Source organism: Xiphophorus maculatus, chromosome 16, assembly GCF_002775205.1.
Source record: "Xiphophorus maculatus strain JP 163 A chromosome 16, X_maculatus-5.0-male, whole genome shotgun sequence".
NCBI lineage: Eukaryota > Metazoa > Chordata > Actinopteri > Cyprinodontiformes > Poeciliidae > Xiphophorus > Xiphophorus maculatus.
Window position 1 is genome coordinate 20759297 of NC_036458.1, and position 25337 is coordinate 20784633.

The window sequence follows — 25337 nt, forward strand, 5'->3', positions numbered from 1 at the left end:
GAGTCATGGGAACCTGACTTTGACTAACTTCCTTGATGCCTGCCACCAAGAAGTGAAACCAACTCTCCCATAACCAAAATCTTTTTCTTTCTCTTGTTCCAATATGACAACGGTCCAAAGCAAAAGGAGACCAATTATTACTGCTGAGGAAGTCTGTAGAAACGGCCCAAGGCATAAGTAAGCTAAGCTAGCAGGGGGAACCAAAGGATTCTGTATTTGTTACGCAGAAAATTGACCTAGATGTTGCATTTGTACTTAACCAAGAATGAGCCTATTTTTAAATTTGTTAATTTGTTTCTGAATACTGATTTTACTTTGTGATACTATTTAAGATTTAAAATAATTAATAAAAGTACAAACTACATAGCTCAAAATCCTTAGATTTTCCAAGAACAGTCATAAGTTATACAGCTACAGTATGTAACTTCTATTTTAGAAAAAGAAACGTTTTTTACATATTTGTTAAACTATCACCATGTCTTGACAGTATGAGACAGATAATCTGCGAAACAAACGGATCCCCTCTACTTCCTTCCTGTGCTGGTATTACCCGACCAAAAACAACCAATCAGAGGCAAGAGGAGGGTCTTGGCGCAGTCAATCAGTCTCCTGTACTTGCTGCTAAATGTGCTAATGGAGGAGAAACAACTTAACATTACAGGACTACGGTTTATCCGCCTTCATGGGTGCTATGTTAACTAGCGTTAGCATTTGCAGCAGGCTATGCAAAAAGGAGAGGAGGAGTAGGCGGGGAGCGGTGCACACATGGGCATGATTGACAGCGCTAAGACCCGCCTCCTGACTCTGACTGGTTGTTTCCAGTTAGCATTGGGAGAAAAGCTGGATTTTTTTTTCACAAATTATTTGTCTCATTCCATACTGTCAAAACATACTGACAGTTTGAACAAAAGGTAAATAAAAAAATTATTTAAAAAAGCTACGTACTACAGCTTTAATGATATTCATTAAAGCTGGTTTTTGCTGCTTGTGTCTAATGTAGGCCCACATTTCATGCACAATGTAACTGTTTGCAAATAAATCTACACTATAAAATTTTAGTTTTGGACGGTGTTAAGTATTGGTCATTAAAATTGTTTGGCATTAGTAGGCATAATGTTCAGTGATGGTTGCATTCCAGCAGAATTAGCTACATTACTCTGGGAGAAAATCCAAGCTAAACAATTTGATCAGACGTTGGTTCATTTAAGAGTTGCTCTCATTGGTTGTGTGCAGCTGATATGTTTATGTGCGACGTATTATGAATGAACCTATCATCTCAATAAAAGGCTAGGACTGTTGTGAGACTTGCGGTTGAGAAAGTTTATGCTTTTGGGCAAAAATGTACGTTTTTATAGCTGTAACATGCTTAGCTGTTAATGCTAAGGTTAAACTTGCTAGCTTCGTTGGCAATGTAGCTGTGGCTGCCAGAAGGGGAAAAAAAGCTTACTAATGTTTCATGCTTTCATGAGGTAAAATATCTGGGTAATTAGTTTGAATTTATTTTATTTTCCTCAGAAAGTAGCCTGCAGACAAAATGTAATAAAACTCAAATGTTTATGCAGAAACACTGACTGAAATTTATTCAGATGAAATGCTTACAAGTGTTAGTTTCTAACAGTTTGTTTTAAACTATTTACAATTAACTGACAACCAAGTAAAGTTTGACTCTTCTTCTCAAATCTGTAAGGTTTTATTGAAGTGCTGCACGTATCCAAAATGAATGACCAATCAAAATATGAACCTATTTGTCCTTTATTTTATTAATAATGTGAAGTGACTGATCACATTCTGTCAAAACAGTTAATTTAGTAGTTGATGGCTCAGTTGTTACGTATTGTACGGAGCCACCAAAGGAACAAAAAAATGTGCACCTGATAGCAACTCATGTACATATAATGTGAAATTAGACCAGGGTTATAATCTATCCAGTATTTCTTGAGTTTTGGATGACATTATCAGATATGTTCTGTATTTTCAGGAAGTTGGCTGTATTTCTTCAGCAGTCATTTTCTATCATTGTCACTTTGTGGACATTGCCAAGCTGGCTTCTAAGCGTATGACTTGCACAAAACTCACATTTTTCTATAAAAGGTTTCTGCGCGAGGATGACATGTTTTTGTTTTTCTCCCGAAATAGATGTTTTTCGCAAAACTGCAATGGAAGCACTTGCTCACAACCAGTCACGTGATCAACAGCCGGATGTTACTACTGGAGGAAACGACAAAGAAGTCGACAGGAAGTAGTAGGAAGATGATGGTTTTTTTGTTTGGTTTCTTCAGACAATGTGCAGCTGGCTCCACCACAGCTCTCACAGCATCGCACAGCTCATAAAAAGTTCTGCTTGTTATTCAAATGTGTTGAATCCACAGCTCTTCTGTAAAATGGCCGACTACAATTTCCCCAAAACGCCACATATGTCGCCCCTCATATGGATATAATCTCATGTAACTGTTTACTTACATCGCTGCCATGATTTTTAATGACTTATCACGTGAAGAAACGCATTCTCTTGTAATTTTGATTCCATTTCCTCTTTAATGAAAACACCGCAAATGCAAAATTGCGTTTTTTTTCTACATTATCAGAATATAGACAAAGATTTGTGCACATTTGTCATGGAAGCGCAGTTTCTGCGAGTATAAGCAGGTATAAACGACGTATGGATGGATGGAAGATATACGGAAAAAGTTGGTGAATGTCATTGTCGGCTTTAAATGTTCGTTAAATTTTTTTTATTTATTTTTGTTGCTCAGGGCCCCACACAACCTTGCACCGCCTCTAGTATCGGAACACCCTTCCTATTATTTTTCCCTGTCTGCCTCCTTTGCAGTTTTTATCTGATGACACCACTTGCACACACAGCGAGACGGCGAAGGGGAGGGGACGCAGACGCCTCCCGCCGACAGTGAGATGGATGCCGCAAGTGACAAGCTTTTGTTTTCCTGAAATACGCTCGCATGCGGGCGAAAATCGGAGGCCAAAAAGGGAACAAGTTGTTCACTTGTTCCGTTTGGTTGAGCAAACCATGGCAGTGGCAGGGGCTGGTTGCTTCTCCCCCGGTTCGCCCAACAGTGGCCCACAGAGGTCCGGGCTGCCGATGTAAGCCCCTGCTGCTCCGCTGGAAACAGGCATCACAGCAAAATAACACTCGGATTCAGATTACCTCACGCTTTGTTTCCCCTCTATGAATAGTTTGCCGCCTCTAAAGTGGCAGTTTGTGCTCTACGTGCCAGAAATGTCAATAAAACCGCCCTAATCGGCCCTGCGATCTATAACAGCACCTGCTTATGGAAACACATCCCGCCCCAGCAGTTCATTTCTGCAGCTGTGACGTTTCCTTCCCATTAAAGTAGGAAATGTCGGCTGGTGCGCGTTTGGACAAGCCCGCTTTGCTGAAAAGGCTTCCAGGCCTTTCTTCCGGTTGAATCGTTCAGCTCGATTGTTGGCGATTTAGTTTTCACTGATGGAAATATGCACTCTTTAAGGAGGAAGTGGCTTTACACAGCTCTTTTCAACAAGCGGGAGTTTATCTTTAAAACATTGATTCACTGGATATAAGGTTCTTTAGCTTTTGATGAGCAGAACTCGCCTATTTTCATTGCTTGTCTCAGTAAAGAGGATTTTATTTTTTATTTGTATCACTACCACTGAAAGACCACAGCAAATTAACATAATGGCAACACTTAAATATTTCAGTGTACACAATGAAAACTGGCTTTTAGTGGGGAAATGTTTGCCTTTAAGCTAACCGATAACATTAGCATTAGTGCTAAAGTTAAACTTGCTAGCAAGCAAAGCTTCCAAACACTGGAGCCGTCTTCGCCGATAGCGTCTGATCTTAATATTTTTGTTGAAATTTAATTGATATCTACGCCTGTCACAATAGGTAATAAATCAATTTACTGCATGGTAAATTAAAACGAGCTAAATAATTTCCATTTGTACAATTTATCTTTTTTCATCCTGTTTTTTTATCACCAAACACCGGATGATAAAATTCTTCAGTCTGGTGCTTTGGTCTCAACTAGTCCCTTTTTCTGAAAAGCAATTTTGATTTCTGGACACTTCATAATTTATTTTGTTTCTTGTTTCTGTTGTTTAGTCTATTTATTTTTGATATTTAAAATGTCTTCCAGTTTCAGGGTCAGATGTTCATTAGAATTTAAAGCTTATGGTTGACAATGTGTCCTGGCACTATTGCACTATTATGCCATTAAACTTATATTACTTGAAAATGGTCTCAAAAACAACAATATTATCATTTATTGAAATAACATGTGGGGCGTTTTCTCTGGAAACTCCTCCACTTTTTCTGTCTTAAATGTTTGGAATTATTCAGCATGAATAAATATTAGTTGGTGCTATTTTAAAGTTGCGTTTGTGCTAATGAAAAAAGGTTTCAAACAATCACAGTCATGGTAAAAAAAAAAAAAAAAGAAGAAGCGTACACCATATTTTAAGTGCAGGGTGTTAGATTTGGATGACCCCTACGGAAATTTGTTTCCATGCACAGCCTTTCCTGTTTTATGCACTGTGCTGGAAATAAAGCGCCATTAAAAGGTACAATAAAACTTCAGATAATATGAGAAATGCTGAATATACACTTTCAAGTTAAGAAGATATAGGTTAGCAACACATTCCTTTTTATATATATACAAAAAACAACATATATGTGACTGGAAAAGAATTGAAGTCACTAATTCAGCAGGAAAGCAGGTTTTTTGCTCGCTTTTGTTCATCTTAGCTCAGGTAAGATGGCGAAAAACATGCACATATAAATACTGGAAAAAAATAAAAGAAAACTTGGCCTTTCAATTTCATTGGTATTCAGATTTTCTGCCCCTGAATGGCTTCAGGTCTAGCAGCACACCTGGCTCAGACATCGCTCAGATTTATCAGCAAGAAAGTATCAGTAACAATAAAAAAAAGCTTTTCTTTTTTTAACAATGGTCGCCGAAACCAGATGACTTAATGAAAGGAACAGGAAAGATGGTTAATCGTGATTTTCCAGCAGAGATTTGATGTCGTTGACAGAGGGGATTCTCTGCATCCATTAAACTTGTGCGTAACCATGACAGCAGCAGTGGAAAAATATACATATAAACTGATATCAGCATGTAATAGATTATCTAAGGTGATTTTAAATTCGGAGATTTCCCGTTAAATACTCTCATACGAGGGTAAATGAACTGTTTGTTGTACTTAAATTAAATATAAGTCCGCATATATTCCCCAACATTTGCGTCCATATATATTCAGGATTGAATTACTTAATTTGAGGAAAACTGTCGTAAAAACCCCCCAAAAAACTCGAATTTAAACACATTTGTTCACGGAAACAATTTTTAAAGAAACCTTTTCTCTGGATACGGACACAGTTTCTACTCAGAAACAGTGATTCTTATCAACCAAATTTATTTGTGTCCAATTGTTTAATTGCTTAAATTCAAATAGTTGTTTTTTTTTTTTTTTTTTGTGGTTTTTTTATCGGTGTAAATTCCAGTCAGAATTAAGAAAAAGAGAGGCTTTGACTTACCGACGCACTCGTTGGCCTCCCGGGCCGTGGCGCGCTGCCACGGCCGGTCGTAGTGGAACGGCTTGCACCTGTCGCACTCCGGCCCCGCCGTGTTGTGCTTGCACTCGCACACCAGGTTCCCCTCGCGGTCTTTGACGCACTTCGACGCGTGCCCGTTGCACTTGCACCGTCCGCCGACCTGCAGGTCCGACACGGCGTAGAAGTAGGAGTCGCGCGCCAGCTCCGAGTCGTCCTCGTTCTCGTCGCCGAACGTGTGCAGCCGGCTGAAGATCACCTTGATGTCGGTGGCCGTCACCCAGTCCTGCAGCACCGGCGAGTTGTCGAAGTCGTGCGCCGACGGCCGTCCGTCCAGGGTGCTGAAGGCGATCAGGCCGCCGGTCAGCGGGTGCATGTCGGTGTGGGAGTCCGTGCAGATCGCCTCTTGCTCGTTCTGCTTGGTGATCGTCGCCTTGTTCTGCCGGTTGTACATCTTCTTGCACTGCGTGGAGTAGTACTGGAACGGAACCCACGACTTGCCGTAGTCCATGGACTTGTAGATCGCCATGGACTCGGGTCTGGGCGAGCAGAACTGCAGGCTCACGTAGGTGACCTCGAACTTCTTCCCAAGCGACAGCGTGAGGGTGACGTTCTGCGGGTACTGCGCGTAGTTCTCCGACTGCCAGCAGGTCAGGTTGTGCGGGTTGTTGAGGTCCGTCAGGTAGGCTGGCGGGTGGGACTTCTTGGGGTCCGCGGCGTCGCACGTGTGGCAGTCCCGCGTGCGCTCCTCGCCCTTCTCGGTCACCACGCAGTAGCGGGCCGCTGGCGCGCCGCAGGTGCTGGACACGCGCACGTCCTTCCCGAAAGCGGAGTTGACGAAGTCGGGGATGCACCTCCGCGGGTTCCCGTTCTCGTCGTAGCACGGGTCCGGCGGGGAGGACTGCGCGGCGAACATGCTCAGCCCGTATCCCGCGGAGGCGCGTCCGGCCAGCGCACAAGCTGTCAGCACGGCGACCCACGTCTCCAAAAGCCGTCTCATGGTAGGACTTAATCCGAGCGCCGCGGGGGGGCCGATGCGCTGAAAACACACGGGAAGGCACGGTTATCACCCCAACAGCACCTGCGGCAAAACACTGAGAGAAAACGAATCAGGACGATTGGATGGAATGGTTACTGGATGTTTTTTTGAGAAATAACCTTACAAGAGGAAAGGGAAAAACTCCACCCAGATCACCACCTCTCACATGGACAGCTCAGGCTGAAAGAGTTTGAGGTGCCCCGCAGAATTTGGAGGGGGGAGATAAAAAAAAAAAACACCCTTTATCCAGTTTACGCACGAAACAAAAAGGTGCAGTAGACTCTCCCTCCTTTCTGGAAATAAGAGAGAGAAAAAATAGAAGAAGAGAGAAAATAAATGGCAAATGCCCAACTGGCTGTCTGCCTCTGCCTCAGTCGGTCCCCTCTGTCACACCTCTGCCCACCTCTACCACTGTCTGTCCCATTCCCTCTCTATTCTAATGGGAGGGGGAGAAAAGAGGAGTCCACCAGCGTCTGAACGCTAGAAACGGATATCTCCGTGTAAAGGGAAATGGCGACATCTTCCGGTTAAATATCGGAACTACCTGGATATTATGTCTTTCATATATCATCACTTCCTAAAATAATGGCTTAAGTCTTTTTTTCCCCCCAGAATGTTTTTTTTTTGTGCAAAAAATAAAAAAGAGATTTATGTCATTATTTTTAGGACAGCGACAGTATTCACAACAATATTATATACTGTATATAAAGTATAGATATATATATGTATATTTATATATATATAGTCATTTTATAGAGCTTTGTGACATGTGGAATAAAATATTTCAAACTTTTATTTAGTTCAAATTTAATTTTTATGGCGTGTGCGTGAAGAAACCCCAAAATTCAACGTCTCAGAAAATTAGAATATCACATCAGACCAAATTAAAAATAATGTTTTAAGCAAAAATGTCAGGATTGTGAAAAGTACATGCATTTCTATGCACTCAGTGCTTGGTTGGGGCTCCTTTTGCATGAATTTTGCTGTGGCCTTGAGGCGATGAACCTGTGGCATTGTGTAGGTGCAATGGAAGACCAAGTTGCTTTAACAGCTGCCTTAAGGTCATCTGCCTTGTTGGGTCTGGTGTCTTTCATCATTCATAGTTACGTCTTGACGATACTCCATAGATTCTCTATGGGGTTAAAGGTCAGGGGAGCTTTCTGGCCAATCTAGAACAGGAACAGTATGGTCATTGAAGCATTGAAGACGATTTAAAGCTCAAAAAAGACAATTTCACATAATAAAATTGTCTCTTTAATGTGCTCGGATACAAAACTCTGTGTATCCAAGCTTCTTTAGCAATGATCTTTTTGTGTCTTACTGTTCTGGTTGTGTGGTAGACTGACCCAGAGTGAGAGGTAGGTAGCTTAAAGGCTCAGAAAACCTTCGCAGGTGTTTTGAGTTAATCAGCTGATTAGGTTGAGACATTATATTCATGATCTTTTGAACAACAGTCTAATTCGCTGAGACATTGAAATTTTTGCTTTTCACTATCTGTAAGCCATAACCATCAAAATCACAAGAAACAAAGGCTCAAAATATGTCACTCTGTGTGTGATGAGTTTTACTTAACAAGATGACTGGTAAGAAATATTGCCCTTTCACTCAATTTTCTAATTTTTATTTTATTTTATTTTTTTTAGATGTACGAGTAGAATAGAAAGCGAACGCTTAAAATATTGTGTCAGGTAGTTTCCATGCTTGCGTAAAATGTTTAAATGTAACGCTTCTTTGGCCACACTGATGTTAGATGAATTTCCTGCTCCTCCGTAATCTACACATGTCTTCTGTTTTCTCAATTCTGTGTGGTTAAGTCTAACTTACTTTCGCTGCACTGCTGCTAACACAAACTGCTAGATCTCAATCAGCACAATGGCTGTGACACATTTTATTCAAGTCGATTTTAATCAATGTTTCTGTGCTGAATTTATGTTGTCCGCTTACTTAGTGGAATTCTTACTAATCGTGAAGATAACTTTGCTCATCGGTTCATCAGAAAACATTAATGAAATAATAAACTATATGTCATATATATAATGAAGTGGCATGCAACGCTTTACTCTGAAACCACAGCTAAAAAAAGAAAGAAAAAAAAAGACAACCACATGTGAGGACTTTTCCAACCACAGCCTCATCATCAACATGCCCAGTTTTTCTAGCAGAGGGTGTTAGCATTAACATTGTTTTAAGCTAGCTCAAGCTGTTAAACTGCTAAAATATATATATATATATTTGTCCAATGTAAAAAGTTTCATAACTGGAAGTCTTATGATATGACCTTGTGCAGTTAATACAAGCTTTTGCCTTTAAAATGGCAATATATGACTTTTATGGAGAAAAAAATGATGAGACGGTTAGTCTGCGAAAGTATCGATCTCCTCCAAAAATAACTCACTGCGGACCAAAGTCAACCAATCAGAGCCAGGAGGAGGAGGGTCTTACATCTGTCAGCCAATCTCCTGTACGAAACAACTTACCGTTACAGAAAACCGTTTATCCGCCGCCGTCGGATAAACGGAGGCGTTTAGCTAAAGCTGGTTAGCTTTAGCTAACTAGACGAGACGAAGGAATTTGATTTTTTTTTCCACAGATCATTTGTCTCATAACATACTAACAAACAATTGGAATCTATGTAAGTAACTTTCAGTATGTCTCTATTATGATTGAATTAAATTAAAAAAAATTCTCATTTGTTTTTGTAAACAAAAGAGAAGACTATATTTGTTCTTAGTTGGTGCTATAGATGTACTGAATTTAACCAAAGCTTATTATTCTCACTGAAACTCGTTGTTTTTGTGGCGAGATTTAGAAAACGAACGCGTTGAACGTTACTTAAACACTTCAAAATGTAACAAATTACATTTTTGTAAGACTCTAAAAACATTTTAGCTCTCACAGTACTTTAGCAACATGTGAGGAGTTTTGTAAATAATCAAAAAGCCTGGAGCAATTTTTAGCATGTTGCAGTTGTCATAGCAGGAGAAAAATAGCAACTGACAGCAGCTAAGATTAAAATAAACGTACTGCTCATTTTAGATGCGCTCAACTACATCACTATTTCATCTAACAACCAACCCAACAACATATTCAGTAAAAAAAAAAAAAAAAGCTGTAATTGACTTAATTATTTTTTGTATTGATCCAGCGCTCAGACATATAATCAGGAACTTGTGTTTCCCTTTTTATGTCCTCCAGAATGGTAGTTAACAATATTATTATAAAATATATTTAACTTTAATTTTATGCTTCTGGGACGACATTATTTTCAAATCAAATTTTGGGTTGATGGTGACTTCAGGGGTGTCAAACTCCAGTCCTCGAGGGCCGCTGTCCTGCAGTTTTTAGATGTGCCACAGGTACAAAACGCTGGAATGAAATGGCTTAATGACCTCCTCCTTGTGTAGATCAGTTTTCCAGAGCCTTGATGACCTAATTATTCTATTCAGGTGTGGTGCAGCAGAGGCATATCTAAAAGTTGCAGGACTGCAGCCCTCGAGGACTGGAGTTTGAGACCCCTGGATATTTAAGAAACTAGTCCTTTAGGACACTAACTATAGATCACAGGTAGGTGGCGTCCTTGCGACTATCTCCCTATAGTCTAAGTATGAAATCTAGTTTTTATGTTGGTACAAAAAGCACTTCAAGACGTTATCCGGGGCCCAGTCACAAGGACTCATTGAGCTGAAACTACTCGTGAGAAGGATATTAATATTTTGTCATCAGAAAACAACAACCAGCAGCATAATGCTTTCTTGAAATAATGATGACATTTCTAAACGTCTTTTAATTCAAACATGATATTTAAGCAAGCAGGGAAACAAAGCAGGAGTGCATAAATGAGCACTGAAAAAAAAATAAATAAATAAATAAAAACTATACCTGAAGTTTCACTGAAAACCTTAAAAACTGAAATATGTCATTTAAAAAACAAAAGGAACTGAGTGATGGTGAAAGAAAGTACTTTCAGCTCAAGGCTCTTTTTAACAAAATGATTTGGTATTTCCCGGTTGCTGTGTGTGGAAACCAAAGCGCAGCCAGTGGAACAACCTTCATCAGCAATAATTATAGCAGGCTTGGTCTGTTGATAAAAGGTGCTCTGACTGATATCCTGTTTTTGTTCCCGTTTTCTGGTTCACTCAGTCGCAACTTCTGCAAACGTAAGTCCTGATCTCACTAAAGGGAATAGTTCTTCCTTCTTGATTACACAGTCTTTTTCTAATTTTGATGTCATGAACTTAAACAAGACCTCTTAGCAACGCACCGTCTTTCCTGTTACGGCCACTCCGGGGAAGATGGGTAACTTCCACTTATGCACAATTATTTCCTGTTGTAGAATGATTGAATTCAAGATTTTAAAAATGTGTTATAACCAGGGGGCCGTATAGGGAGAAAACGTTATGACAATTTAAAGGGCCCTTGAAATTGTCATAACGTGACCCTTGACCCTTGAAATTGGGGCAATTTAATTTTTTGTCATGGGGCCCAAGATTCCTGGCGGCGCCCCTGATTATAACTACTTATTCTAGAAAACAAAAAGGAACTATTGTTTCAAAGGTTATTTGTAATGTCTTTCCATAGAAAGTGCTCTATTATGGTCTAGATGAGAAAAAAATAATAGGTTCCTGTTTTGATAAAACGTCTTTTTAGCTTGGAAAACTATGAGGGCATCTTCCTATAGGACACTGGTTATTCAAAAATAAAAACTGAATTTCAGGTGTTTGGCTGAACGCTCAAGTTCACATGTCCAGTCTGTTGCCTGTCCTTATCTCAATCTTCTCAAAGGTCAGTTGGAGGAACAATTGTTAACCAGTTTGTAGCATTGGTAACACTTTATTTGAAGGGGAGACTGACATGACATAACACCTGTCATGAACATGAAGGAGACTTTATGAGTGTTTATGACTGTTGTCATGAAGTGTCATTCGGTAAATAATGACACTCTTAATACAAAGTTGACACTTTTGATTGACTTTTAATGGAACTTTGCATTAAAAGTTTCATTATTGACTGAATAATGCAAAGTTGGCACTTTTAAGGAGCTTTTAATGCAGCTTTCAGTGCACCTCTGCGTTAAAAGCGTCATTATTTACCGAATGACACTTCATGGCAACAGCCGTAAACATTTCTGAAGAGTCATTCAGACGGTAGCAGTTTTGTTGTTGTTGCTTAAGCAATTCAGATATTTTGAAGAGGTCCCAATTATAGAAGGATTTAAAAAAAAGCTGAGTGTCATCTGCATAGAAGTGATGACATTTTGAAATCTATTAAAAATCTGTCCGGGGCGTGCCGTGGTGGCGTAGCGGTTAGCGCGACCCATATTTGGAGGCCTTCAGTCCTCGACGCGGCCGTCGCAGGTTCGACTCCCGGACCCGACGACATTTGCCGCATGTCTTCCCCCCTCTCCTTCCCCGTTTCCTGTCAGCCTACTGTCATATAGGGGACACTAGAGCCCACAAAAGACCCCCTGGAGGGGTAAAAAAAAATCTGTCCTTGTGGAGCCTTGTGGTGCCAAGACAATGATGGCACCACATTGTCTCGGTGCCAACAAGACAATGTTGGCACCGTCTTGTTGCCTTGATGACAACAAGACAACAGTGTTTGTCACACACCGCTTTTCCATTGTCACCTGATTTTTCTATTGGTGAACTTCGACGCTGTGCAATTTGTTGTGAGGTCTACCTTAAAACCTTAGACCAGAAATGAGGTGAACCTTCTTTCCCCTTTGTCTGAACATGAGCAGGAGCCAGCAGGGGGCCAGGGCTACACCTGATCCCGATTGGCTTAGATGACCGCTGTCAGACAGAAGGCCCCGCCTCCAGCAGCAGCTGTGCATAATATAAAACCACTTCAGCAAAAAGACTCAGACAGTTCCTGTTTTGCTGCACTTGCCATCTTGAGTGTGCAGTTAAAGGGTCCGTTTAAAAAAAAAAAAAAAGCACAACAGGAGGATGTGGCGCTGGTATTTCCCTCTACCGGCGCCTCTCAACTGTAGTTGATAAAGGATGATCCAGGACGGCCAGAGTTAGTGGTAAGAGTTTTGTTTTTCTCAAATAATTTAATTTCCTCTGGGGGGAGGGGAGAAAGTGATGTTATTTATGTTATACTCTGTCTGATTTAGGTGTTTTAAGTTACATTTCTGATATATATATATATATTTTAGTTTTATTACGCAGCCTCTACAGGAGAAGCGAATCTCTTTCATAAAGCTCTCACAACAACTGCATACTGTTTTTTCAAGCTCTACATGTTTCCTGTTCCCCTTCCTATTAAAGTATGTGTCAGTTTGATCACATTTGTGCTCGCATGAATTTTGATCTTTTTAGGCTCAATTAAGCAGACCTAAAGACTTAGTGAGCCTTCAAACCGGACGACGTGAGGCCTCGGTCGGCATTTTCGCTTCGTGACAGGTCAGGTTTTACCCAGTAGTGCCGGACAATGCTCCCTAACTTACTTACAAACAGATCACCACCTGCTTCTTCCGTGGACAATTCACCGTGTGGCTTTTGTCGAAGTGGGACACTTCAGGCACTTTTGAGGAAGGAGAAGTTGAGAGTGGAAAATATATTTAAAAGTCACTCTTAACGTTGATGTCAAACTGCTGAAGGCTTGCGGCCATCTGCCACAACTAACTGGTGGTTTGAGAAGACAGAGGAGAGAGGCACAAGAAACTGATGTAAGAGTACTTTCTCTATTGTAGAGAAGTAAAAAGTTTAAAGCAGTGGAAGGACAACGCTTAGTGGCTGGCAGCATAATGTCAGCCCTCTTCCAGGAAGGCAGAACCGTCAAACAGATCGCCAGGCCAGATGCAGCTTCTGTGGAGAGAAAACGCACGAGAGACGACATTAAGTCGACTGTTGAAACGGGAGCGAGTAATGCAAAATTGGAGAGTAGTAGGAGAAGAAAGCAGGTGAGTGAGAAGGGTAAAATAGAATATGAAAACCCTTTATTGTGTCTCGGCGGGGAAATTCAGGTGTGAAAGTAACAACAAGCAAGTCGGAGCGCGTAGATTCACACGAGGTAAAAATATGACAACAGAAAATAAGCACGGCGAAATACACAGCCTAAGGAAAAAAATACAAACTTTTATTCAAGAAATGACTGAGTAGGATAATTTGCGGTCCAGGGGAAGGTAGAGTGTACCCCAAGGTACAAAAAAGATTTTATTAGAGCTACAGAATGCAGCTTTTACAAAAAAAATATCTCATTTGTGAAGACTGTCTTTGTTGAGACAGATAATCTGTGAAAAGATCAATCTCCACCTTCTCCCTGATCCAATATTGCCTTCTGAAGAAATGCACCAAAAACTGCCAGTCAGCGCCTGGGATAGTGTCTCAGCGCTGTCAATCAACTTGTGAATGTGCTGCTAAATGTGCTAATGGCGGAGAAACGACTTACAGTTCCAGGACAACTGTCTATCCACCGTTATCGGTGGCTATGCTAACTAGCCTTAGCGTGGTTGACAGCACTAAGACCCTCCTCCTGACTCTGATCGGTTGTTTCTGGTTAGTACTGGAAGCACTAGTAAAAAGAAGAGGAACTAGATTTTTTTTTCACATATTATCTCATACCATCACAACATTGTCACTGTTTTAACAAATATGCAAAAAAACATATTTTTTAAAATAAAAGGCTTTAAGACAGCACTCTTTAAAACTATACTCAGTAAGCTGTTTTTTTTTTGTTTGTTTGTTCATTACAACTGGATCATATTTTATTTAGATCGTTGTGTAAATTCCCTTCCAGTTCCAGTCATAAAGCACTTTAAGCTCCATGACAAGGCTGATTAAAGTCCTGCAGAAGAACACTCACTGTAACGTACAAACAGGTCAGGGAGTGAACGATAAAAATTAAGAAAAAAAGTCTATAAATAGGAATAAATCATTATCATAAGACAAGTCCATCCATAGTGAAGGGGAAGCAACAATAAAATCTCCATCATGTTCCAAATTTGTCAGTAGAACCATTGAAAGTGTCTGGTCTGACGATCCGAGGGAAGAAATTGGACTGGAATCATTTTACACTGAATTCATAGACACAACCTGAAATGTTGGAGAGATGTTTATCTTTTTTAACTGGACCAGTCATAAAAATCAAGTGGTGGCACCAGTAGAGTTAGGGAAGCTAATCCCTAAAAGCAGAACGTCATAGTTATCTTTTAGACAGAAAACGTTTAAGTTTTAAGAAACACCATAACCAGAAAAGGCTGGATTTCACCCCAAACTTTACTTGACTATGCATTTTTATCCCCAATCATGTAAAATTTCTTCTCTAAGTCATCCACAGAGTTATAGTCCTGCAGGGCGAATATTCTTTCTTGTTGACATCTGGTCAGCTCTTCTTGAGTACAGTGGGCCCAGCCCTGGCTATTTAAAGCAGTCATAACTTTGTCAGTGCCGAACTGGTACACATGAACCACGACCTTCGAGTCTCTGAGTCCAACATGTCCCTGAAGATTTACAGCTTGGTTACTTCTTTTTGTTGTTGTTGTTGTTGTTGATTTTTGAGCTTTTAAGTGTAGCTCGACGGAAAACTTTTCGAGGAGGATCTGATAGGAAGTAGACCTGCAACATTTCCATCCCAGGCCTGAGTCATAAAAAAAAAAAAAAAAATCAGATGTGGACGACTAATCTGAAGCCGAAAAAGTAGAAGCTGTGGCATCTGTTTTCCACCAGCTCATCTCCGGTCCACTCCGATGGCTTGTGACTCACTAGTGGGAAGTGTCGGGCTGGTTTCAGTGCTGACATCCGAGCACTTGCTTTCTGCGCGAGCGAGCCTTTCATGTCGAGCTCGGTCCGTTTTTGTCGCTGGGAGAGAGAGCAAACAATGATCATTATTTACTGACGCCGTCAGCAGCAGGAAGTTGGGTCGACTGACGGGACCTTTTCGGTTCACCAGGAACAGAGGCAAACGGAAAGGACTTCCTCTTTTGTTTGTCTTTTTCTTCTTACATCTGTGGATGCTGGGATGGTCTTGCAGACGATGGAGCAGAGCTCGTGCACGGAGGATCGCATCCAGCACAGTCTCGAGCGCTGCCTCTGCCACCTGGGAGTTGACTCTCCCGACAAGAAGCTCTGGAATGGTAAGACAGGAACATGTCTGCTTTCAGTGTTACCGACGTCTGTAGGATGAAAAATATACACATGTAAATTATGAGACAACTAGCTAGACAAAAGCTAACTGCATGGCAACTTTTCTAGCTCGGTTAGAGAGAGTGGGAAATGAAAGTGGTGACTCGCGCGCGCGCGCGCGTCGTCATCCCACACCGGTTTTGAAATATCTAGTTTCATTCATAAAGTCATAGAGAAGAGAAACTGGAGTGTGGATCATATGGGGGGGGCATTCGCCACTTCTTTGTGGGTATGAATCGTCGGAACAACCTGTTAGCGGATTTACATCAGAATGAACCCCCACGAACAAAAAAATGTAAAAAAAAAAAAAAAAAAAAAAAAAAGAGAGAGAGAGAGATAACCGCGCCTCGGCTCACAGGTTGTGTCTGTGTTCGTCTTTCGAATAAGCTGGACTGTGCATAAGCCGCTGGTGTTTGGAGGAACTTGTGAAGCGGCATCCCCACAACTTCCTCATCCTTCTGCAGAAAATACTGCAAAAAACAAAGGAGGTGAGTTTGAAAAAAAAAAAAAAACACGCACGCAACCCGCATCCACGTCTGAAATCAGTTCAGATCAGATTTTGAATTGTTCCGCAGGTTCTGGAGGAGTGCCAGTATGAACTGGTGGTTCCCCTGACTCTCCTGTTCTCTGCTGCTCTTCTCAAAGTGAGTTTTGATTGTTTGCGTTGAGGAAAAGGAACAAGTGCGCACTGTTCCCTTTTTTCAATTTTGGTTATGCATTCAGTCAGCTTTTTTTGTTTTTTTTCTCCATTTCTCTTTTATAGAGCCCACATTTAGGCGCAGGATGCTGTGTTCTCCAGGAGGCCTACCTGTTGTTCCACCAGTTCCTGGCCTGGCCCGAGCCTTGCAGCTCCGCCAGCAGACGTTTACTCGTGGTCATCGAGCAGGAGATTCGAGCGCCAGGTGGTACAAACGTTTTCATAAAAATGCTTAGAAAACGTATTTGAACATTCAAAAAATGTAGTTTCGTTTTACGTTTTCGCATTTTTTTTATTTGCAAAGGCCAGGACAGTTCATATTAAAACTGCAGAATGTAACTTTTACAAGAATATGTATGTTGTTTTTTTTTTACATAATTGTTAAAACTATCACCATGTCATGACAGTATAACGTGAGACAGAAAATCTGTGAAAAGATCGACTTACTCCACCTTCTCCCTGACCTGCTTTTGCCTTCTGAAGAAATATACAGCTTCTGCCTAAAAACAACCAATCAGAGCCAGGAGGAGGGTCTTGGTGCTGTCAAATACACTTGTGAACACGCTGCTAAATGTGCTCATCATTACAGGAAAACTGTTTATCCACCGTCATCATTGGCTACACTAACTAGCAATAGCATTCACGATACGCTTTGTTGCCTGAGAGAAGCTGTATAGTAGCAGAGAGTCTTTACTTTAGTCTTGACAATGCCGAGAGCCTCTGGGCTCTGATTGGTTGCTTCCAGTTAGCACTCGGAGAATGCAGAGGAGCTTGACGTTTTCACGGATTGTCTCTCTCATACTGTACTGTCACGACATACTGCCAGTTTCAACTCATATGTACAAACATATATTTAGTAAAAGTTACATACTGCAGCTTTTAATCAACAGTAATGTAAGTGTGTCCCAGGTAGCCAAAATAAGCTAATTTTTTTTTTGTGTGTAACAAAATTCAGTTTTCAAATGATGGTTTCAGTAATTTATGAAAGGACAAAAGCTGTCCTGGCCAATGTTAAACGTGTTAGCCACATTTGTTTTGGTTCACATTCACAATGTGAATCAGCAGCAAAGTGACAGGCAAATGAAAAATACGGCCAGAAAACTGGTAAAATCTGTTCAATGTCCGATTCAGAAACTGAGAAAAACGATAAAAATTATTCTCTTAAGCAATAGTGATGACGATCTCATTCATTCAGAATGCTTTCTCTTTTCAGTCATGTTGGTCGCAAGAAAAAAAGTTGAAATGTAATGTTCGTAAACATGCGCTTCAAAAAGAGTTTTCCTTAAAGTTTGGCTTTGTATTATGTACTCAACAAATTAATGATTCTATCCGCCAAAACCTCTACAGAAAAAATTTACGATGTGGCCTCACAGTTGACCATTTCCACCATTTTTCAGAATAATATAAACAAAACAAAATAAATTGTTCCTGAGTTCCTAATACGGTAGTATCCAAATCTTTTGACCATGTGGACAAAACTCATTCATTTTAAAGTACAGTTGATCCCCCGGCGTCTATATGCAAATGTTTATATATATTTTTTCGGTGGCATTTATCTCCAAATAATTTGTGAAAATTTTGACAAAAACAACCAAAATATTGGTGCGAAATATTACTTGCACCATGAAACAAAGAGAATCATTGATGAACCCCACTTCTGTCTTGTGTATGTTTCCATCAATTTGCTTTGAGAGGTTTTTAGTTGTGGAGTCTGAACTATTAAAACACTTACAGAGCTATTGGATCCTGTTCACACATTATTGCCTTTTTATTGCAGGTATTTCATTTCAGCGACTGGTAAGGACAGAGCAGGCTATTTCCCCTGACCTTAACTGCTCTAAAACCTTGTAAGTACACAGTTCAGCTTCACAGTAACAAATACGAAATTACAGATCGGATACATCTTAAATATCTGTAAATGTCTGTATCAGAGTGGTCCTGTTGGTGAGTCCAGATGCTGACACCCCCCAGGAGGTCCAGCTGACCTCTGAGCAGCTCAGTACCATGCATTATTCCAGCAGGAACATCATAACAACTCTTATCCTGCACAGCTTTCAGGCTGCTTTCGGTACCAAACTGGACCTGCGGGTTCTCCACGCAGCCCTGCAGGTAAACACCCGAAAACACGGATGACATTTTGGTTGTCGTGCCACTTTGTTCTTGTCTTTTGTCAAAGAGCGTCCTTGTTGATTTAACCTCAGGAGAAAGAGCTGTATGAGCTGGAGCAGCTTTATGAGACGATAACTGGCAGCATGGAGACGGCAACCTCTGGGGCGGATCACACGGCTGCCAGGGAGGGACTACTCCGCAGCTTGGAGAAGCTCAGAGAAAGTCTCTCTGTCCCTTCTGGTTGCTCAGAGACCGGTGAGGCACAAAGACAAGCCCCGTATACAGTGCCTTCCAAAACTATTCTCCTTTTCCAAATTTAGTTGCGATGCATCCTCAAGTTTCAAAGTATTTTATTGGGGTTGTGTATAGTGGCCCAACACAAAGTAGTGCATAGGTTTGTGAAATGTTTTCTCCATATGTTTATTCATTCAAGCTCCTCGAGACAGGACAAGTAAGTCTTCTGTGGTTTGTCTGTACCACCTTTACACATTTAGAGACTAATACTTCTGGGATTTCAATTGTTTGTTGAGAAATAGCTCAAACTCCAGATTGCTTGGAAAGTACCTGTGGTTGTGATGTCTTGCCACAGTTGCTCAATAGGACTGACTGGGTTTTTCTAAACATGACCAAGTTTTGGATCTAAAGCATTCCATCATTTCTCTGGCTGTAAGTTTAGAGTTGTCATCCAACTGGAAGATGAACCTCCAACCCCTCTGAGGTCTTCTGTAGTCTGTTGAAAGTTGTTTTCCTGTATTGCCTTGAATTTAGCTCTTTCCATTTCCCCATCAACTCTGACCAGCTTTCCTGCTCTTGCTGAAGAAAATGGTGTCTATGGAACAATGTGCATTAGCAGTTTTCTGCCACATGTAGTGTTTAGTATTGATCCCAAAAAGTTAAATTTATGACACACCTGACCAGAGCACCTTCTTCTACACGATTGGCTGCTTTGAATCCAAAGCCACCTAAACGGTGGACGGCCGCGTTATAGTAAGCTTGCAGTTGAACCATTCGTCAAAGCTCAGGATATTGTTTTATAACCCAACCCTGCTTTAGACTTCTCCACCTTTCTGATGTGTTCCTTGGTCTTCATGGTGCTCTTTGTTATCTAATGTTCTCAAATAAAACCTCTGAGACCTTCACAGAACAGTTTGATTTATACCAAGGTTAAATTATTTACTAATTAGGTGACTTTGTAGGCACGTGAGTTTATTTAGGGGTATCAGAGTAAAGGGGGGAAATTCCCATGTGCAAATTGAATTTCAAATTTTTACAAATTATTTTCTAGATTCTTCTAGAAAGTTATGTTTTACCCTTTATTGGTAGGGGGGTAGATAAAAAATCCCTGCCACAAATCTGAAATACATTCAGACAAATCTGAATGTATTTCAGGTTTGTGGTGCTTTAAGAGAGTATGAATATCTTTGCAAGGCCTGTGAATTATACAAAGTTCTCTGAAACTAAGTTGTGACATATATATTCTCACTTTTTGTTTGAGCCAAGGATCTCTTTCTCATTTTAGGGTCTTTAGAGAGCCTAACGCTGCCCTACCCCAAATGCCACACATGCTTATGGGATGAGGACAACTTCGGTAATTCAACATATTCCATCTTCCCTTAGCTTCTGTGCATCAGTATTGTTTCCCCAACTCTCGTTCCTGTCTTCTCGTTCATCCAGATGTTCTAAAAGACCTGCTTTTAGTCGATTCTGACCTGGACTCCCCTCCAGAATGTTTCCCCAAAATCGACGAGGATGACACTTTTGACACTAGTATCGACGAGGAAGACGAGCAGGACTCCTCGAGCAAACGGGACGATCTGTTTCAAAGCCATCGGATCTCCACCGCCTCGTCTTCCTCGAGGGACTCTACCTTCTCGGGATACTCTCTCTCCTCCAGCTGGTCCGTGCCATCTGCTTCATCAGGAGTGGAAAGCGACTTCAGCGAGGACACAGCGCACGAGGACACCGAGGAAGGGCAAGGCAGCCAACTGAAAGTCAGAAAGAAACCCAAGAAAAAGTCCAAATCCCTCTTGGGATTGGAGCGATTCTCCTTGCTCTTCAAGACTCCGCACAGTCCGAGCACATCTCGCCGCGTCCGGAGCATGGGCTACAACGGAGACATCACCAAAGACTACCTGATGACGGGGGCACAGCTCAAACACTCCGGGACCCCCATGAGACATATTCGTCATCTCAATGTGTCCACGGCCCCCGTAGATCCTTCCGCTCCCCAGAGGCACATCTGCGTCCGCAGGAGGCCGATTCTGAGCTGCAGCGAGGCGAATGAGGCGGAAGTGCTGACCGTCGTCAAGGTGGTCGCATTCGGGGGTGACAGAGAGGCTGGGAGGCTCGCTCGGGCGTACAGCGACCTGCAGCAGAAAGAGAGAAAGTGTCCCCAGCTCACAAGGACGTGCAAACTGCAGTTTTACTTTGTTCCCACCAAGAGGAAAAGTGTAAGCCCAGGAGCAGGACACATGCCTGCAGAAGGGCAGGTACTGCTTACTCTCCGCAAGAAATTTGATGCTTTTTCTTCAGAGAAATCTTTAAGGCGTCTTACTTAATTTTTCTTTATTGTGACAGGAGTCAAATTGCCCAGAAGTGGAGGACAGTACAACAGATATAGCCCAGATGTTGGGTATGATGGACCCCTGGTATGAGCGCAATGTCTTCAGTCTGCTGAGCTTGTCCTCCGAAGTTCTCTGTGAGGTAAATAACTCCAGAATTATCATTCTTTTGCAGAAGGCAATATAGGCTAGGAGTTTTTTACTTGGAATAAATAACATTTATTTTTGTAGAACCACCAGAAGCAAATAGTGGTACTTTTTTTTTTAGTTTGAACGCAGACTGAAGATGTAAGCTTGAAGTTTAGTGTGAAGAGCTAATTGGGGTGCCTCATTTATCTCACCAGTGAGGACGATGGTGAAGGATGTAAGGATGTAAACTGTTAGGGAACTGTCTTTATTGGACGCAATATTTGGCACATTAATTACTTTAAAAAGTCATCTATTTATTGCCAATTCTGGTAGGAGCAGTCCAAAACTGGTGCTCCTTAGTTATGGTATTTGTTTTAAAAAGCAAACCTTAGATAACCCCTGCTGTTGTTTCTTTTTCCCCTAATTTCCCACGACTCAGGGCGCTCCCAAGGAGGACGACGTCTCCGGTGGCACCGGCGCCACGGAGCACCGCCTCCCCCTGCTGGCCGACTTGGTGCTCTATTACTGCAGACACGCCGATCAACCCGTTCTGGTGCAGCTCTACCAGGCTGAGGTCAGAGGTCAACCTCACACAGCAGCACATATCGAACACATCGGCCTCGCTCCCTGTCTTAAATGTTCTGGGTCCTTCCTTTGCACAGCTGACCCTGGAAGGGGGAGAGAAGAGAAAGGAAGTGTTCATTCATTCCTTGGAGCTCGGACACACAGCTGGAGCCAGAGCTGTTAAAGCCATGGGTTGGTCACACTCTGCAACACACACACATAAACAAAAGCAGCAAAAACACACGTGTTTGTGTTGATTCATATGTGTTGCATTGTTTCTGAAGGCGCTGTGAGCAAAAGGTTGGGAATAGATGAAGAGCGGGAGGCTGTTCCTCTCACCCTCAATGTGGCCTACAACAAGGTATTGTTCCTTTACGCACCCTTCCTGCTTTGCAAACAAAAGTTTCTATTTCCGCCGGCCCCAAACTAATCCCAACTGCATCCTGTTTACAGGTGGCCGTCAGCGGGAGGAGCCACTGGATGCACAAAGAGGCGGTCTGCACCTCCATCAACCTTCAGAAGACATGCAGAGAGTCCAAACAGCTGGGTCAGTCTACACACCTACGGAGCTAAATTGGGGCCATAAAAGAAAAATAATTTAAAATTGGGGGGGGAAAAGCTTTCCTATAAACAACCTTTATGGCCCCATTTTAGCTCCAGCCACACCCCAACTCTGCTGCTTCACCTTCTACATGAAGTGCTTTAAGTTCATTTTCCAATTATTTTTCTTTGTTTGTTTGTGTTTTTTTTTCTCCTGTATCCAGATTCTAAAGAGGGCCTGCAGCTGACAATGACAGAGGTTGTGAAGAAGCAGAGCTCCAAATCTAAAAAGGGTTACAACCAGGTGAAGGGTGGCTTTATAGTTACAAAGTCTACTTTGCAATCCTGTTTTAAAGCCACAACCCAGTAAAACCAATCAATCTCACATCAGGAACAGTGAACCACCTACACAACATCGTGTCATGGTCAGCTTTTCTCTATTTTAGTGTAGCTCATTATTTAATCAGGGTAAAATCCACCCCCCTGAAAACAAACCTGCATGCACACTTTCCTCTGGTGAAGGCACAGAAGGCACAAGACAACAAGTCAGTTGGTTTGAGTAATTTCATGTGCATATCTTTTGCTTTTTCCTCCGCATTTGTATGTTTTTAAACCAATTCCGCATTAAAAAGCGTTTACTTGCGGTCTGTGCAGCTGCAGCAGAACCATAACTCAAGTGACGGTGACCGAGAGGCGCAAACAGCGAAACGGGCTGCCAACTCCAAAACAGGCAAATACAAAAAGCAAAATGCAACAGAAAAATGTTGCAAATAATTTTTAAAAAGTGCTGCAATCTCAGAAAATAGAAGCAAAACTGCATTCATTCAACAAAACGAAAAATGCTGGAACTACAGACAAAAATAGAAGCAAAAGGGGAAATGCAGCAAACCAGAAGCTGCAAAGGCCACAAATTAGTAAGAACAGCAGCGAGTACGAAAGTCACTACTCTGCCAAAAAAACTGGTTTCAGCTGTGCAGATCAATTCTTGTACCTCTTGTGATGTCAACAACAAAAATACAAACTGAGTTTTCAGTGGGTTTTCTTATTTGCTTCTGTTTAATATCCCTTTATTTTGTTTAATCCTGCGGAGAAAATCCATACTTCTTTACCCAGCTCCATTTTTATTCTCGTTCATTCATCAGTAAAACTTGTGGACAGTTTCTTTAAAAGTAAAAATGGACTGACTCTTGTGTTCGGGGCAGATCCTGATATCAGAAGTGAAGGTGGACAAGATGCAAGTGACTGCCCAAGGGGATGGGAGCACGTTTGCTGTTTGCCTGGATCAAGACAAAAAGACCTTCATCCAAAGTGTGAAGAGGTAACGAAGTCCACCGTTGGGTTGAGAGAAGCGGAACGTGTTTTTTTTTTTTGTTTTTTTTTCCCCCCATCCAAAGCAAACTTTCTTAAAAATAAATGCGTTTTTAAATGTTGTTTGTCCGGTCTCTAGGTGCGAGGTTTCGCTGTGCAGCAAACCAGGCAGCAGTTCGGACTGGAGGTCCTACAAAACACTACCGGGCCAAATCCAGCCCCTCCACCCGACGTTCTGCTCCCTGCTCTGCCTTCCCGTCACTGCCTTCTCCGCTGCTGACCCCTGACCCCAGCTCCGTCTGACCATCCAGGACCCAAAGAACACACCGAGCGGGGAAAATCAAAGAATAGGGACAAAGAACAGGGTTTAACATTTCATTTCAAGAAGCCGATGTCTATTTATTAACAATTTAACATTAAAAATACATTTTGTGCTGTTCATATGTCCATATCGTTATTTAGAAAAGACTGTTTTTTCTTAACACTTTGGTGTTAAAAGCTGTATTTTTCACTGTCTTACATCAGTAGTTTTAAAAAAAATAATAAATTCGGTGCTCAAATGGTTGATACCAAAAACTGGTAAAGGTACACGTAATATTTCCAAAGTTTTTTTTTATGTGTGGTAGTTTAAGTCTACTCAACAAGTCAGATGAAAACGTCACTAATGTTTCCTCAGTTCCAGCCAGAAGTAGACGCTCCTCATGGCTATAATCGCCCTAGTAATGTTTTGGTTTTTTCTAAAATGACAACGTACGTCTTTAATTACGTTTAATAACACAAATCAGGTTACACAAGTTTATATTTATTGTGATTTTTGTGGTAGTTTTGCTCAAGTTGAAGAGTTTGGAAGTAGTTCTTCTTTATTTATCAATCTATCCACTTTGTGCAGTTCAGTTCAGTTCAAAGCTACGTTGACGGAAATGAAATGTGGTGCCACCACCATACTTGCTCGTTGACACTGTTCTCATAGGTGAGAAGATAAGATAAGATTTATTTGTCATTGTCATCAACAGATTACAACGAGATTGAGATATATTCTCCTGGGAAATTCTAATCCCGGGAGAATATATTTTCTCTTTTTGGTAAAGTAAATGTCTGAGATTAAATTCTCTCACACATTATTCTGGCATTTAGAAAATAATCATTCTGAAGTGACCTAAAACAGAAAAGTTACATTTGATTTGACGTCAGACCAATGGGAATAAAAGTAATTTGCAAATATTTGTCCATCCGGTTCTTGCTTTTACGAATCACTGAAGCTGATTGTTATAAAAGAAACGCTTCATTAAAAGCCCAGCTTTAATGTAGTATTTATGCATATAAAGAATAAATTAAAACTTGCTACTATGTGTCACTAATCTGCCAACATCCATAGAAAACTGACTTGGTGATATTTTTGAATTTTGTTTTAAAGTTAATGACCAATATATGTGTATGATCATGTAAGCTATTTATTTCCATGTGGTCGTAATCATATAATTTATATTTGTTTCATTCCTAATTGATTCTCAACTCAAATAAAATCATATTTTTTTCCATCGCAAAAAAATATTTTTTTAGCCTTATGAGGACAAAAAAAAAAATAGACATTTGAATTATTTACAAATGTCTTTTAATCAACATAAATTCGGTGAAACACATGAACATAAGTCCACAGCCAGAACTTCAACGAAATCATTTACATCAAAACAGAATTATGTGTTTGAAAAAT

General features: G+C 41.1%; 2 protein-coding genes across 5 annotated transcripts in view; one reads left to right on the forward strand and one right to left on the reverse strand.

Annotated features, from left to right (window-relative positions):
- Positions 1-6978, reverse strand: part of LOC102226100 (netrin-1-like) — a 59695-nt gene extending 52717 nt beyond the window's left edge. Inside the window, exons 1-2 of one of the 2 annotated variants that reach the window (XM_023348439.1) lie at positions 6715-6978; positions 5537-6590 (exon numbers count right to left, since the gene is read on the reverse strand). In XM_023348439.1, coding sequence (XP_023204207.1) covers positions 5537-6551 — 1015 coding nt within the window. In that variant the 5' untranslated portion in view covers positions 6552-6590; positions 6715-6978. Of the gene's footprint in view, positions 1-5536; positions 6646-6714 lie in introns of both variants that reach the window. The other variant, XM_023348438.1, reaches the window with a different exon arrangement.
- Positions 6979-12483: 5505 nt separating this feature from the next.
- LOC102225840 (phosphoinositide 3-kinase regulatory subunit 5-like) lies at positions 12484-23913 on the forward strand. 3 transcript variants are annotated; one of them, XM_023349470.1, is made up of 18 exons: positions 12484-12618; positions 15486-15669; positions 16106-16206; positions 16294-16362; positions 16482-16620; positions 18193-18262; positions 18347-18524; positions 18617-18779; positions 20044-20112; positions 20199-21013; positions 21102-21227; positions 21654-21788; positions 21877-21970; positions 22063-22139; positions 22232-22325; positions 22543-22622; positions 23521-23636; positions 23766-23913. In XM_023349470.1, exons 2-18 carry the CDS (start codon positions 15555-15557, stop codon positions 23911-23913), a joined length of 2589 nt encoding a protein of 862 aa, XP_023205238.1. In that variant the 5' UTR covers positions 12484-12618; positions 15486-15554. The 3 variants fall into 3 exon arrangements, with proteins under 3 accessions (XP_023205238.1, XP_023205239.1, XP_014330218.2); XM_023349471.1 differs by having other exon boundaries at positions 15567-15669; XM_014474732.2 differs by lacking the exon at positions 12484-12618 and having other exon boundaries at positions 12633-15669.
- The last annotated feature ends 1424 nt before the right edge of the window (positions 23914-25337 follow it).